The sequence below is a fragment of the Elephas maximus genome, chromosome 4 (assembly GCF_024166365.1).
Source record: "Elephas maximus indicus isolate mEleMax1 chromosome 4, mEleMax1 primary haplotype, whole genome shotgun sequence".
Classification (NCBI taxonomy): Eukaryota; Metazoa; Chordata; class Mammalia; order Proboscidea; family Elephantidae; genus Elephas; species Elephas maximus.
In genome coordinates, this window is record NC_064822.1 from 93,736,584 (window position 1) to 93,753,290 (window position 16,707).

The 16,707-nt window shown below is 35.4% G+C and overlaps 1 protein-coding gene across 9 annotated transcripts in view; it reads right to left on the bottom strand.

Moving 5' to 3' along the window:
• Positions 1 to 16,707, bottom strand: part of KIF21A (kinesin family member 21A) — a 170,947-nt gene that overhangs the window by 69,366 nt on the left and 84,874 nt on the right. For all 9 annotated transcript variants that reach the window (XM_049882821.1, XM_049882820.1, XM_049882825.1 and 6 more), the window contains exons 2-10: positions 15,414 to 15,636; positions 15,126 to 15,308; positions 13,585 to 13,734; positions 12,554 to 12,688; positions 11,867 to 12,034; positions 9,511 to 9,626; positions 5,212 to 5,407; positions 4,503 to 4,692; positions 3,877 to 3,940 (exon numbers count right to left, since the gene is read on the bottom strand). In XM_049882821.1, the coding sequence (XP_049738778.1) occupies positions 3,877 to 3,940; positions 4,503 to 4,692; positions 5,212 to 5,407; positions 9,511 to 9,626; positions 11,867 to 12,034; positions 12,554 to 12,688; positions 13,585 to 13,734; positions 15,126 to 15,308; positions 15,414 to 15,636 (1,425 nt within the window). The remainder of the gene's footprint in view (positions 1 to 3,876; positions 3,941 to 4,502; positions 4,693 to 5,211; positions 5,408 to 9,510; positions 9,627 to 11,866; positions 12,035 to 12,553; positions 12,689 to 13,584; positions 13,735 to 15,125; positions 15,309 to 15,413; positions 15,637 to 16,707) is intronic.

The following is a 16,707-nucleotide window of genomic DNA, read 5'->3' on the forward strand; positions in this document are numbered from 1 at the left end:
TATTTAATTTAACCCGTCAAGAACACAATTACCTACTTCAACATAATAGATTTCCAAGGTCAACTTGGCACGATGGCAATTGAGACAGGGCTAAAAGGAGAAAATACTACTTGCTATATCTGTCTCAACACTATATTACTCAGCACTTTGCCATACGTTCAGACATTTTAGAGAAAGATATTAAAATATTTGCAATTACTAAGCTCTGAAAGGGATAGTCAGCTACCGTTTTTTCACTGTCTACCAAAATTATTCATAAAACTGCTGAAACCAGCTAGAGACAGAGTATATACAATATCACTGAGTATATGTTTCAGGTCAATGTCCTACACACTATTTAATGAAATCGTTTTATTATATATTTGGTGTCATATGTCAACAGAACAACAATTACAGTATTTTAAAATGCTTAAATAGCTGTGTACAAACTTCTAGATTGACTTAAGGTTGTTTTAAGAAAAATTCTGAATATAATGCTGTTGCTTTTTTTATTCAAGAGGACAACCTAATTCTAAAAACTCAGCTTAAGTATAAAAAACTCAAAGTTAAAAATCGTAATTACCAAACAATAGCAAAGTGTGAACAATATTTTATGCTTTTCTATATTTTCAACATCTAGCACAAGCCAAGGAGCTCTGGAGGCACAGTGGTGAAGTACTTGGCTGCTAACCCAAAGGTCGGCAGTTTGGACCCACCAGCTGCTCCTGAGGAGAAAGATGTGGCAATCTGCTCCCTTAAAGATTACCCTACGGGGCATTACTCAGTCCTAAAAGGTCACTATGAGTTGCAGTTGACTCGACAGCACACAACAACAACAGCACAAAGCCCCGGTATATAAGAAATGTGTAGTGAATGTTATGCGTGAATAAAAGTATAATAAATAAGCTAAAACAATAAGGGTCTGTCTTTTAATTGATTCATTTATATAATAATCTGACAACCTGGGATTTAGATTTTAGAAGCTGGCATTGGGGAGAGCATGTTCATTACTTCTTCAACTCTGGTGATGAGAGCAACCAGATTGGTTTTTTTGTTGATGTGTTTTTGGGGGGGGGGGGCATAGGATTGTTATAAGGATCAATGATTTAATAAATTTAAAGCTCTCCTGACCAGTATTATACTTTAAAAATAACAACTATTCTATCAAAAATTATCTAACATTAGGAGATTAGTTAAGTAAATCACAACTAAAGATGTTACTATAAGGAGCCATGGAAAATCATTTTAGAAGAATATTTAATAACATTGAAAAATGCTCATAATATATTATTTTATTTCAAAGAACACATAGCAAAGCAGTACTTGCATTCTGATGTCAATTTTGTTAAAATATGCATTAAAAAATATTGACGAGATATACACTAACATGTTAACATTAGTTCTCAGAATGGTGAGCATATGAGTGATTTTAATTTTACTTTCTTAAATTTTCAAAATTTTCTACAAAACTTTTAAACTCAAAAAAGTACAAAGATTAATTAAATTATGACTGTTATTATATCAAAGTTGTGGTATGTAAATTTATTAAAAGGTAACTATTATTTTACAATTAGAGCAATAAGACAAATATAAATACTCCCAAGTGGTGATATACCAGTGTTAAGTTTGAGGGGTTATGAATAAATGGCTTCCTGTGACAAGTTTCAGTGGAAATATGAATTGGATCAGGATTTAAAACATAAAGACAGAATGTGAAAACTTGAATGTAAATAGTAATAACACTTTAGAACTTTACCATACTTTTCAATTTAAGAACTTTTACATCCTGTTGGTTTATTCGAGGCCCACAATAACTCTGTAAGACTAGCAGAGATTAGGTAACACCTTATTTTTACAGATGAACAAACTGAAGTTCAGAGATGTTAGGTAACCTAAGCCCAAGGTCACACACCTTATTAATAAACAGAAGCCTAAATTTCAAATAAGGCAATCCAATTTCAAATCAAGGCTCCTTTATGCTTACCACATATATAATTTACTTTTAAATTATAAATTACAGTTCTAGGATTCTAGAAAACCATATCCCAGGATGGGACATACCTAATTAAAGAGGCATCAAAGAAAAGTTGGGAAAGTGAAACAAGTTATTAACCCATTCCAGGAAAGACGCGATCACAGACTGAACTCAGAACATATGAGTCACCTCTAATTTGTAAACGTCTTAGAGAATGGTGTTGACTCAAGACTTCGAAAAGGAAAATACTAGATGCTGCTTCCAGTAGAAGGAGTGGAAGTGATCCAGGCAGTTTTCCAGGAACTATGACACTAGGTACGTCATTTGTCCAACAGTATGATCAAGTCTAGGTACAGCCTTAGAATAACAGGGTGGAGAGAGGGAATGGAGCACAAGAACTAGAGCACAGAGTCAGCCTTAGCAATTGGCCAGTGCTGAAAACAAAAGAGGTAAAGAGAAGCAGGCTAGGAGCAGGAAGACAATCTCTAGAAATGAGAAGACAAAGATAACAGTTGTGTTTCAGGGATGGTAAACATGGGGTTACAAGGTGAGGAAAGATTGGTCAGAGAACAAATCTTTGGCAGTAGGCAGAGAGGAGTGCTGTCAAGAGAGGACAGAAACTGCAAGTCCAAACTGGCTCTTGAGCAGAATCAGGACTCAATGCCCCAAAGATAGCCAAAAAAGTAATGCTTGGGAAATAAGCCTAGGAAGGGTTCTAAGCAATCCACTAGAAGCAGCAATTACACCAGACCAAACTGGGAGTGTGTGTGTATATACGTACATAAATATAGAGAGAGAGAGAGAGTTATTTGAGTAACTTCATTTAGCACCACACCAGGATTTCTTATTTGTTTTCACTTTTTGAAACATTCATGGGGTCCAGTTTGCCTTGTGGAGCCAGAAACAGTAGAGACAGACCTTGTTTCAATTTGAGAATCTATAGAATTGCCAGAGGAGGTGAGAGGGAAAGGGAATACAAATACCAGATGGGGAAGTTTTGGGGTAGCTGTGAAAGGTGGCTTCTTCCCCTACTTGGTTATTCTCTGCAAAATGGGTAGCAGAAGTGAGGTGTGAGCTACTCAGAAGTTTCCCACAGAGCTAATTGAAGTTTTACTTCAAGAGAAAATAGCTTAGCCACAAGGGCAAACCATAGAACCTGAAAACATTATAGAAAAAATGATTAGTGTCCACGATCCTCCTTCCCATCCCTATTTCCCCTGGCTGGGCTCAGTGCTCTCCTCCACGTTTCCACAGTAGGCATGGACATTCATTTTACTAAATTCTACCATTTCACATACCACATTTGATTATTTATGTATATCTCCCCACGTAGACTGTGAACTCCTTGTTCATGTCATGTTTGCCCTCAGCCCACGGAATGGTGCTTGGCACACAGTCGGCATTTGTGGTATGTTACATGAAATGTGAGTGAATGAATGTGCCAGATGTACTGTATGTAGCTGAATGTATGTACCAGAGAGAGGCAGGGAAACTGATAGAGATGAAGCGATCTACACATAAAAAGTAACTGAAGAAGTAGCAGGGAAAACTGGAAGTGATTTGTGGATGTTGATCTTTTCCCAAATAGTGGGGGGAGAGGCACGGGGGGTGAGGCACCAAAGACAACTTCGCCACCATCAATTATGTCTGTCCTGTATGTCAAGTTGGGTAAGTTCCCAATGAGGGGCATAACAATACGAGTAGGAGGATGATATGGGAAGATAATAGGGGAAGGGAGTGGAGTTTTTATGTGACATCATGGGAAAAGCAAGTACATATTCCCTTGAAGTTAATCTGAGTAAAGGGCTGAAATATCATTCTAAACATTTGTTGAACGATAAGCCCAACAAATTGCAATATTACTACATTGCAAAGCCCCAAAACAAGCACGTGGATTATGCATAACAAAACATGAACTATACCTGAGATCTTCAATTTCTTTGATATAATTGTGAATCATATTGCTAATCTCCTCATTCCCCTCTCCTGCAATATAAAATTAAGAATTTCCTTTAAATTAAGACTTCAAAAAAATAGAACAGGAGGGAAAAAAAAAAAAAAAAAACACAACTATGGCAACAAATGAACAGTATAATGCTTCATAACACAATTCTCACAGGAAACTCCCTACCTTCATTACATGAACAGACAGTAATGTAACGTGATAAAGTGAAGGGCATACACACACCTTCTGTGTTTGTTTGCCAACCTCGCCCTCCGCCCCCCCAGAGGTATTAAGTATGCTATGCTAATTTTTTTCATAGCAACATGTAAAAAAAATTGGCACAGCAGCATTTATGAAAATACCTTGTGGGGGGAGGGTACCGTTGGCAAACAAACATAGACCTGCATGTTGTTTGAATAAAAATACATTATTTTATTTATATGATAATTTATTATTAAAATTATTAAGCATTTAACGTAAAATCACAGATCGTACTACATTTTGACATTTCTACCTCAAATATTCTAGCTGATTAACAAACACAAAGCATGTTCCATGCCCTTCAGAAGTCAATCCTTCGGTCATCCCATCCTACACACATACCTGCTCTTGCCAGAACTTGGTTGGCCTGATCACTAACAAGCTGTGTGATTCTAGCCCTCAAAGCATCAACCGTCTCTTGCATGGCTTTGATTCTTACGCGCAGATTATTATTTTCAGTTTGTAGCATAGCATTTTCATGAAACATGTCATTGATGCTTTCCACACCCTCCTCATCAATTATTCTTTTACCCTAGAAAAGGAAAATACTTCCCTGTTGGTTGAGGAGCTTTAAACACACACATTTTATGTAAGGATACAGCAAAAATTTATTCTTTTACCCTAGAAAAGGAAAATACTTCCCTGTTGGTTGAGGAGCTTTAAACACACACATTTTATGTAAGGATACAGCAGCACTGTTCAATTCTACAGCCAAGAATGCTCTTATTTTCACAGCCCCAAGACAAAAGAGACTCTTTCCCTTCCACTATAAACCTCCATGGTACATTTGTCACTAAATAAACTGATCGAGTAGGAAGCCTTTTAAAACAAGAGGTTGGTTAGGTTAGTAGACCAAATATTCTTAAAAGCTTCCCACAAGGAAGACTGGAGATCCCTACCTCCAAAAAAAAAAAACAGGAGGCCACTATTACCACAGTCAAGAAATTCCAGAGAGACATATATGCAAGTCATCACAAAAAGGCATCATCATGTTCACAGTATGCCAGTGTTACGTGTATCACAAAATACAATGTCAAGCCCATTATCTTACTGTCTTATACTCCATGAGCTCCATCTGAAGTCGCGTGATCTCACTACGGAGTGCGGTGATTTGCTGACTAGCTCTGTCCTGATTGACCATCACCTTGTTCTTGATATTTCTAGCTCGGTTGGCATATTTCAAGGTGTTTAAAGTTTCCATAAAATCTCTGTCCGATGGACTGACACATGCTATCATGATTGTTTGGCTGAAAGTCACAAAGTATAATTAGGTTTATAGATTAAAAACAAATAGAACACTAAAATTAATCATTTTTAAATTCCTGACATTTGAATAGTATCTTTTCTTCAAGACACCAAAAGATTGCTGCTACTAAATTAAAAATAAAAGCAGATTTATAAACCCATGCTTGAGGACTTAATGAAAAAGATATTGTTTACTTATGTAAAACTGGGGAAAAGGAATTTATATTATCCCTCTTTAACCCATAATGTGTTAAAAAAAAAAAGTACCAGCACATACATTTATTTACTGCCGCGTTACAAAAAATTTTTGAAGTAGTGTACACGGTATAATTCTAAAATCTAACCTATACACAATATGATAAGTTAAAAATCAAAAATAATTTCTTTCATTATTTACTTATTATTTCAGGATGAAATTTTTTTTCCCTTTTCTTTAATCACTTGTATCCTAACTTTTGATGTCAGCAAGGGATTTTACACAAAATCCAATTGTACCTGAACAAGAAGGGTAGTATATCCTTGTTTTATAGTATAACATTATTTATGATTAACTAATTAGAGTTTCTGGGCAGGTTACACAGGAAAAATGGGAAACATTAATTTACGGTCATGATAAATTGCTTTACAAACCAAAGAATAAAATAGTGGGAAGCTTAGTATGTTCCATATATTATGTTTATGAGACAGACATGGAGATTGCAATGCGAATTCACAAGGTAACTCAAGACGGTGTAAGAACTGCAATTAAGGAGCTAATTTGCCCACACCGACAGGAAACCCAATGTTAATCAATACTAAATCTATAGTCTCCTAACTAGTCTTCTGCTTCAACTCTTACCTTTCCCCCAATAATCTCAACACAGCACCTGCAATGTCTGTTTTAAAAAATGGCCCAATTCACCCATTTTTCTCATTTCACCTACTTTTGCTCATCTTTACTCACCCTTATTCCTACTATAGGAGCCCTGGTGGCACAACGGTTAAGTGCTCAGCTGCTAACCAAAAGGCCGGCAGTTTGAATCCACCAGCTACTCCACAGGAGAAAGATGTGGCAGTCTGCTTCTGTAAAGATTTACACCCTCGGGAATCCTGTGGAGCAGTTCTACTCTGTACTATAGGGTCACTATGAGTTGGAATTGACTCCACGGTAATGGTTTGATTTTTTTATTGTTTTATTCCTACTATTACTCAAGATTCAACTCAAGTATCATCTAATCCAAGAATCCAAACCACAGTTTGACTGTATCCTTTCTCTGGGCTTCCTCACACCCTTTGCACGTATCTTTTCTATTCATTGTATTATTATTATATACTGAACTTTTCTTGACTGCAGCTCTTAGACTCCGAACTCCTAAAGAACAGGGATCAACAAGTCGTATTCATCAGTGTACTTCTAAGCATATAACGTGATATTTGGAACATATTAGGTCATTAGTAACTGTTCTTGGCATGTATCATGTGTATATATTTGTTATGTATACATATTGGGGGTCAGAAAGTTAAGATAATTCATGTCTCTCTAGCTCTCTGTTTTGGTGAAGAAGACAAGACAAACAAGAGTGAGGATTACAGATGCTGAATAGAGCAGGTGTGGTACCCAGACCAGTGCCAATCTACGAACTATTTGTTATCAGTCCACAAGGAGAAAAGTAAAGAAATTAGCAGTAAGCACTTAAGAAACTTTTATAGCATTTCAACTTGCTATAATCAATGGACTCATCACATTGAGTAGGGTATGGGCCAGTTCAAGTGTTCTCAGACTCACATGGTGAATCACAAACACCACAATCAGAGTATAACATGTACGATGTTAACCTGTCACAAATTAAGGGGAAAAAAACTCACCCTTCACAGTTATTTTGGAAAGCACTAGGATCAAGTGCTTAAGCAGAATGGCGAAAGTCAAGAATGAGAGGAGCTGGCCAAAATTAACTACATAGGGAAAGGTCACATACTAAACAAAGCCCAAAAGATATAAATTTTCAAGTACAGTTGTATTTATAAAAAAATTCAAAGAAAACATTAGAGCTGTTTATTTTATAAAGTTAATGTAGAAACCTCAATTCTGTTTTAAAGAAAACTATACCATTAAAATATTTTATTATATTATATTTTATATTGGAAACTCTGGTGGCATTAGTGGTTAAGAGCTACAGTTGCTAACCAAAATGTCAGCAGTTTGAATCCACCAGGCACTCCCTGGAAACCCTATGAGGCAGTTCTACTCTGTCCTATGGGGTCACTATGAGTTGGTATCGACTTGACAGCAACGGGTTTGGTTTTTTGGTTTTATATTTTATATACTATATATATAATATATTATTGTATTACACTACATTACATTATATTACTATACACCTGGAAGGGAATATATTACAATATGAGCAGTAGTTACTTCTAAGAAATACAACTGATATTTACTCATGCTTTAGATTTTTTTGTATTTCGATAATTTTTGCTATAAGTGTGTTAAAATGGTATATTAAACATTATAAACATATGAAAGCTTGATTTAAAAGAAGTCACTAAATTATACATATAAATATATGTAGCTTGTTTCCAAAAATATGTCAACTAGTTTTTTGTTTAATTTGTATAAACATCACAAAATGAAGATAGTTTGCTCTCCATGGCTTAGATAAGGTACAATGATTTTTAACTACGAGTTCAATCCTGAAAGTCTATGCAAGAATTGAGGCTCACTAAGGATGGAATTGGAGGGGTCACCTCCTATGAGGGGTTACCACCCTTGAAAAAATTGGGTAGGGAACATCCGAAACTATTTAGCTGTAGCCTATCTAAAACTCAAGAGAATTTAAGACCCTCAGTGAAAATATCTTACACAGACTGATGATAGAGCAAGCAAACTTTCAAAAGTATTGAAATCTGTAAGGGAGGGATCTTAATCATCTCTGGTTTGTTTTTTGGTTAGAAAATGAATAATAAGAAATGGCTACAACATAGGAAACTTGAAATTTGTTACATTTGGCTTAAAAAACACAAGTTTGTTCTATTCCAATAAGACTCAGGTTGATATTGAAGATCAGACTGAAAAAAGAGAACAAAAGTTAAGAAATATGAAAGTGATGGAAGCAAAATTGCATCCATATATAGGATATGCTGGAAGAGAGATGAGTTAAACAAAGCCAATATGACATAAAAGAAACATAAAATGTATGTTATTTAACATTTACATTATAAAATGATGTTATAAAACAAAACTTCATAAAACAGATTTCAAACCTAAATAGATTTAACATTATTCAAAATTCTTTGAATAGCTTTCAAAAAGAAAGCTTGCAGTTTAATTACCAGATCATTGTACTACATCTAATGACCTTTTCAGTAAACACGATTTGTTCCTCTGTTAAAAACACTGTAAAATAAATCTGCAATACTTCGTAACTTGTTGAATTGTGCTATGCTTGAATTTAAAAGCCAAAAATGTTTCCACTCATAAAGCCAACATGTTGACATTTACAGAGCAGAATGCATTACCAAAAGGATGTGTTTGGCTGATAAAATATCAGAATGCTGCAAAATACACAAAATTTGGCAAATGATATTGACAAAGTTAATAACCAGAAAACACCCTATTTCATTCAGTTGACATTAAGAAAAAGTTTTTCCACATGTAAAAAAAGTTTGCATTGTTAGTAGATTTCATAGAAAAGTATCAATAAGTTATTTAAATTACTTTGTGTGTACTTAGAGGACAATCTTTTTTTTTTTTCCCAACAAAATTTTATTAGGTGTCTACTATGTGCCAATCAATTAAAGCAGGAAACGTGGTATAGTAGAAACAGCATGTGTTATAGACTTCATTTTCAAGCTAAGTGACTTTGAATAAATTATTGAACCTCCTGAATCTTAACCTCCTTATCTATAAAATAGGAATAATAACACCTACCTCAAGAGATATTATAGGGATTAAGTGAAATAAGAACATACAAAATGACACATAAATCTTTTAATGTTTAGTAATTATTAGTTCCTTGTTCTATTATTTGCTTTATAATAAAATGAATTCTTATAAATCACCTTACAAACTTACTCATAAAATAATGGAAACTAAGGAACAGAGAGAATAATCAATTATGCATACCTGTTACCCCCGAGGGAATCCTGTAGTAGCCTTGTTAGCTTGGAATCTCTATAGGGGACATGGGTGGCCCTTTTGCTCTTGTCTCCCAATGCACTTATCACATTGCCAAGTGCTAACTAAAAGTGCGAGAGAGTGAAAATGATACAAATTTACTGATTACAACACTTTCATAGGAAAAAAGCTTATAGAAAATAATATGGAGAATGAGAGGAATTGAAAATATTTGTGTTTGATTTTGCTTTACATTTATATTTTCAGAAAATTTTATTTGGTAAAGAAAAGTATAAACTTCAAAGCTTTCTGTATTAACTACTAAAACCTGACACCACTCAAACTTTAGCACTATATATATGCACCCATAACTCACAAATACTTAAATTTCTATGCAAAGATTTTCTTTAGAAATAAAAATGTTATTAGATTAAAAACATCTAACTATCTATAGAATTACAAGGGCATCAGGCATGCTCCTGGAAAATTTCCAGTTCGTGTTGTAAATTCTTCTCAACTCAGTGAAGAAATAAAATGTTTAGCTAATTTAATGGTTTCATAAAACTTGTTTGTTGCAATATAGTTCCCTATGCGAAAACAGAATCTCCTTTAACCATGATAAATATAGTACGATTTCTCTAAAGAAGGTATCCCTAAACAAATATAGCTGTACTTAGAAATACAATGAATCTATGTGCCAAGCAACCAATTTTTAAAAACTAAGTCAAATTACAGAACTCTCTAGACACTCCTGTCACCTCTACTGTTTTTCCTACTCTCACTTGTCATCCTAGCTTTCAGAAATGCAAAAAGTCAATAACCATGTCTCCATTAGAGGCAATGGATCATGCAAGGAGTGACATCAGCATCACACTGTGTCTTGGTTTCTTTTTTCCAGAGAGACTACAGTCTTAAGTACTGGCTACACTGAAACTCTACCAGCTGTGTCTCAACATGCTTTAACATCCTAAACAGGAAAAAACAGCAATGGCTTTTGTCTTTTCCTGACAGCACAAATGTAAACACCAACATTATTTTATCTCCTAAGAAATTCAAAACAACACACAAAGTCCAGGATCCAGGTCATGCCATTTAACACAATATTCAACCATATGGTGCGAGCCCTAAAATGGGGTACTGGATAGAGTTGGGAGGTCTGTTGTTGTTAGGTGCCATCGAGTCAGTTCTGACTCATAGTGACCCGAGGTACAACAGAACAAAACACTGCCCAGTCCTGTGCCATTCTCATGATCATTGTTATGCTTGAGCCCATTGTTGCAGCCACTGTGTCAATCCATCTCATTGAGGGTCTTCCTCTTTTTCACCAATCCTGGGTCTGGATCTCTCTAATCAGCCTCTGCTGGTAATTCCCCCACAGAAGAGCCACAATCATATAGGAGCAAACATCACACAATGTCAGAAAGGAGCTATATGCTTGGAGCCCCCAGCTATAGGAAGGGAGGGAGAGAAGCAAAGCAGAAAATAGGTGCCTTGATGCTGTCACAGCATCACAGAAGTTTAGGGATGCCTTTACTCACTGGCAGCACAGTAGTTAAGCACTCGGCTGCAATCAAAAGGTCTGAAATTTGAATCTACCAGCTACTCCTTGAAAACCCTACAAAGCAGTTCTATTCTGTCCTGTAGGGTTCCTATGAGCCAGAATTGACTCAACGGCGCTGAGTTTTTTTGACTCACTATGAGTCGGAATAGACTCAATAGCAATGGTTTGGTTTTGGGTTTTTTTTTTTAACTTTTGTATAGGAACAAATGTCCAATTTTATAATGAAGACAGTAAGAAGACAAGGTATACTGCATAGAAATTTGCTCAAACATTTTCTTCCATGTAACAGAAGCTTTATTTTAACTCAATCGCAAGGTGTTTTCCAATCAAAATACCACTAGATGGCATAGTATTAAAGTTAATTTATAATATAATCTAAAAAGTTATAATTTTGAAACAATCATTATGAAAAAACACTTGGTTATAATTCCTCAAAATAATAAAATGACTATTATAAAATGTCAGCAAAAAGATATTTTGAAAAAGTCTTATCCCATGAAATACTTAAAATAATATTAAATGTTGCTTTGGATAGTATATTTTTAAATGTGGGAAAAAATTTTACAGTATTTCTAGACATAATTTTCTGCACATATCATAAAATCAAATCCAACTAAAGTATCACAGGCAGAGAAAACCTACAATGTGAGAAGAAAAAAGCTACAGGGTGAGATCAGAGACTCAATGCTCTACTCCTAAGTTTACTGCAACTTTTATTTCTCAGCTCAGCGCATGAGGGTTTTCATTTAGGGTATTATGTAATATATAATAACTGAAACCAAAGGAGAAAAGCCTTAGTCTCACCAGTCCACAGTTGATGGAAATGCCTTCTTTTGCCCGCTCGCCTGTAGCTCCAGTACGCTTTAGTCTTTCTGATCCTGCCAGATCAACAAAATGGAACTTTGCAGTCAGGGTCTCAAATTCATTCATCTGTGACGTTTCAGAAAGCATCTTATTATCAGTCACGTTTTCCTGCAATTGACGCAAATAATTGAAAATATTTTATCAATGTGACACTAAAAATCCTTCAAACCCACTTTGCCCTCACCTCATATGTGTGTATATATATATATATATATATAGGTACAGCTACAGAAAAATGCACGAAGCCAAATAAACACAAATGCAGAAATGTCTGCTGGCCATTAGAAACCCAGACAAGTAAAGAAACTGGACGGTCAGAACCTATCAACTGAGACTTTGCTTATGTGGATGATGGGAACTCTGTAGCACATTAGTCCTCAAAAACAAAGGTGAGTATATCCATCACCAGATGGCTACAGCATGCTTTCTGGTTGCTACAGACACAAATTCAATTTATTTCAAATTCTTACAAGGTTGGCCGCCTTTGGTGCAAAGAGAATCAGAAGACATCACATTAGGAAAAGAAATGATTAAACAAATTGATTTGGTTCAAATACACTCTCTTGGGATTCATGCGATTCTAGGGAGATGAAGTCTGAAAGTTTAAAATTAGAACTAGTAACTCACGGTATCTATTTGCGGACACATCCTGGTTTGACACAAGTGAATGGTAAAAATGGCGTGTGAACGAGAGCTCTGAACGTTCATCTGGGTACTGGCAGTAGTCCGGGACAAGGCACCCAACTTCAAACACTGCATCATCTGAAAAAGGGGAAAAAAGAAGTGCTTTACTTGAACAAAATATTTAATAAGATACAACTCAATCAGCAATCTGAGCTAATGGTTAAACCCACCATATTCAAAGTTATAAAATATGTGGATTTTCATATTATTTTAGTTACAGGCACTTTTTGAGCTGAACTTCTCAGTATAATAGTGTATTAGAAAACACTAAGATGCCATTGTTTGTCACTTGCTGACATTTGCAGCTTCCCTTCCAAAATTGTTACAGTAGAACACTTTGCTACAAACTGAGCAGTAACTTGAGTTACTCAGGCTCTTCTGCTGAATTATTTTCCGGTAATTTTTCTTAACAGTCTCCATGTAGGAGCAATGATACAGTCCTACATCTGTGACAGCCAAAGGTGCAAGAGGTTGGTTTCTCATCCTTCACTTTCAGCTGTCTAACCCTCTTTTTTTTTTAGCAGTGAAAGAAAAATACACATATAGTGCCTTAGATTCTTTTGACACTACCATAAACGTACTGACTTTATCATAAGCCTGACATTTCTAATAAAATCCTGATATCAAAGGGTATGAAAATAAGACGACAAGATTTTAACTCCGTGTTATGCTTAAGGGGCCCTGGTGGTGCAGTGGTTAAGCGCTCGGCTGCTAACTGAAAGGTCAGTGGTTCAAACCCACCAGTCGCTCCATAGGAGAAAGATGTGGCAGTCCATTTCCGTAAGGATTACAGCCTTGGAAACCCTATGGATCAGTTCTACCCTGTCCTATAGGGTCACTGTGAGTAGGAATCGAGTGAACGGCAACAGGTATGCTTAAGGATACAAATTTCCTGTCTTGCTCTTAAGTATACAATTAGCAAAGCTGACTAAACAAAGTTAAATAGGCTCTACTTTAACTATAACAAATGTTACCTCTGATTCTGTATTCACAGTACGTGTTGTGACACCCACAGTATAAATTCCTCCAGTTGAATCTTCATGAATTTTTATATTTGACTTTTTATTTTTTGCATCAATATCACGAGCAGTATCAAATAGGTCAAGAACCTCTTCATTATAGAGCTATGGAAAAGAAATATTAAAAGTTTAATTTTAACAGAAATTGTCTCACGCCTGTCATAGCACAAGCTGTATAATATCACCTTTCAAACATATTAGAAAGTTTTATATTCCTTCAAAATGATGCCTATGTTCTTCAAAATAAGACATAAAAATGGCTGATGAATTAGTATTCCAAATATAAATCAACGCCAGATATATTCATAAGAGTAAGAACGCTAAATGACTTACTCATGACTGATGGGTTGAGAACTAGCTAAAATGAACTACTTACTAATCCTTTGCAAGAGATATACAGATATTTACAAATACAAGCAAACACTGAGAAATACGTGCTGGATGTAGATAAATGCTAAGCTTAAAGAAGATTCTAACCATTTTTACCACTTGTTCCCTGTTGCCCTGCAACCTTTAACATGTCTAAAAATTAATTCTTGCATTCTTGCAAGGTCAGCAATGACACTAATATTTCTGTGGCTAATAGCGACTAACAAGATCAAGCTGCCTCCTTAGAAGGGGATGCACAGAGCTATTTTACTACCAATATGCTTTAAAGCCACAATGCCTTAACTACATTTTGGAAAGTGAAAGGGAGGATGGAAGAACATGGTTTCTTTTCTTTCTCCATCATCTGCAGAAACATTGTCTATTCTCTTCAGCTTTTATTAGATTTTGAGATTCATCAAAACCAATAGTAAGGTAATTGATATTACTGATACTACTTTTCATTAAATTTTGTTGTGCTAAACATTGCTGAGTAGAATGTTTCATCAATGACCAAAATGATTAACTTATACATCAGATGAGCTAGACCTCAACACTCCTTGCACCAAAGACTCAGAATTATAGTGCCACCTTTCATCTAAATGTAATGCTGCTCAAATTCTAGATGTCCCCTTGCTGTCATGTTCCTCCCACCAGAAAAGACAGCCCTAAATCAACCCAAACATGCTCCAACCTTCAGACATTACATCAAATCATCTGCTATCCTTGCAGGGATACCAGCTTCTGCAGTCAGATTAGTACCCCAACCTCAATGCCTGTTATTCCTCATGTTCTCCCCTTCCTTCTAGTCTTAGCTGCTAAGCTCTTCAACACTGGGTGAGCCTCCCTAAATTACAAGAGAATTTATATAAGATAAAGAGAGATTCTGAAATAAACATCTGTTGTTTTATTCTATGCACATTGGCCAAATGTTTTTATAATCTTAAACGCCAACATCACTGCCTACAAGTAAGGAACACTTACTACCTAGTATCTAATGTTAAGTTAGTCAGACAGCATTTATTATTATGTGCCAGACACTGGACTAGAAGCCAGGAGTATATAATTATAAGGATTAATGGTCTTAAGGACAAGATTTAAAGGAACCTGATGGCACAGTTGGCTATTACCTCTAAGAACTGGGCATTCACTTTAAAGTCTGGAGGAGGAAGTCCATTATTAACTGCAGTATGTTTTTTTTCTTCAATACCCTTGAAAAGGTGTTTAACAGCTCGAGAGATAATACCCTGTTCTTCCTCAATGATGTTAACATCAAATCCTGTTCCCATTGTGTATGTTTTTCCAGCTCCAGTCTGAGTAGAAGAACAGAGAAAAATGAGTACCCAACCTTAACAACAATCTCAAGGAAACAAAAATAAAAGTACAACTGAAACGATCCTTCTCAATTTGGTACTTACTTGTCCATAAGCAAAAACTGTAGCATTATATCCTTCAAAACAACCTTCAATTAATTTTTCTATACACTGAAAGTAGATCTGCTCTTGCTGGGAGTCAATGTCAAACACATAATCAAAAGTAAAGGCCTTATCCTTCCCTAGGAAGACTTGGGGTTCGCCCGGTGTGACAGATGTACAAATATGGCATCCTTCGATCTTTTCTTTGGCAAGCTGTGGTCTTATTCTGTGAGAAATAATCAGAACAAATAAATAAACTAAGTGCCACAAACAAGCAAAAAAAAACTCAAGAACTAAGACTTAAAAATTCCTAGCCAAATCTTTTAAAAACACTAATTAATCAACTACTGCATCTTCAACTAAAAATTTTAAACAAATTGAATTATATTGAATCAATTTCAGTATGAGTTACTTAACAATCAAAAAAATCGTAAACAAGAATAAAATTTATCTTAAAATTCAATTCTTATTCAGATAAAATAATACTTTTTCTTAACTATTTTAAGAGGCAGACACTTGGTTAAATAAATTCTGCTACCAAAATGCTGTTTGTTGTTGATGTTGTTGCTGTTTTAGCTTTCGGGGATGATAATATGCAAAAATGAAAACTTAAGGACATAATACTTATCTTGATGCCCTTGACACACTTTGCAAACTCTACGCCACTGGTTTCCAAACTTATATGATCATTTCCTTCTATCAGTATAATATGTTTAAGCATACTCCCATGTACCATTACACTGATATAGTATATGATATACACAAAAGTAGTAATTTTTAAAGAAATTAAAAATAAATACAAATAGAAGTTCTAGTATTTTCTGTCCACGACCCAGCAAATCGTCACGTACAACCCCTAGAGCATCCTACCTTTACTTTGAAGACCACAGCATTACGCCCACCCCACAGCCATCCCCATCTATTCCAGATCTCAGCCCTTTACTATTCAGTCTTCTCTTCCTATTTTCAAAGAAGGAAAGTAGATATGGAGATACATTGATTACAGAGCAAACCAAAATCTAGCCCTATTTACTCTATCAACAAGACCATCCTGGACATATACACCACTGAATTACTATATCTAGATTTTTTAAGAGGTTCCTGTTTATCATAGAGAAGTAGTTTAAGGAGAAAAGTGAAAACAACCAGAGATGAAAAATATAAAAAGATAAAGACAGACCAAAGAAAGAATTTTAAAGGGATCTAGTCCTGCATCCTTATTTTTTGATATGAGGAACCTAATGTCCAAAGAGTTCATCTGTTTATTAGAGATAAATCCACGCCCAAGTCAATCTCT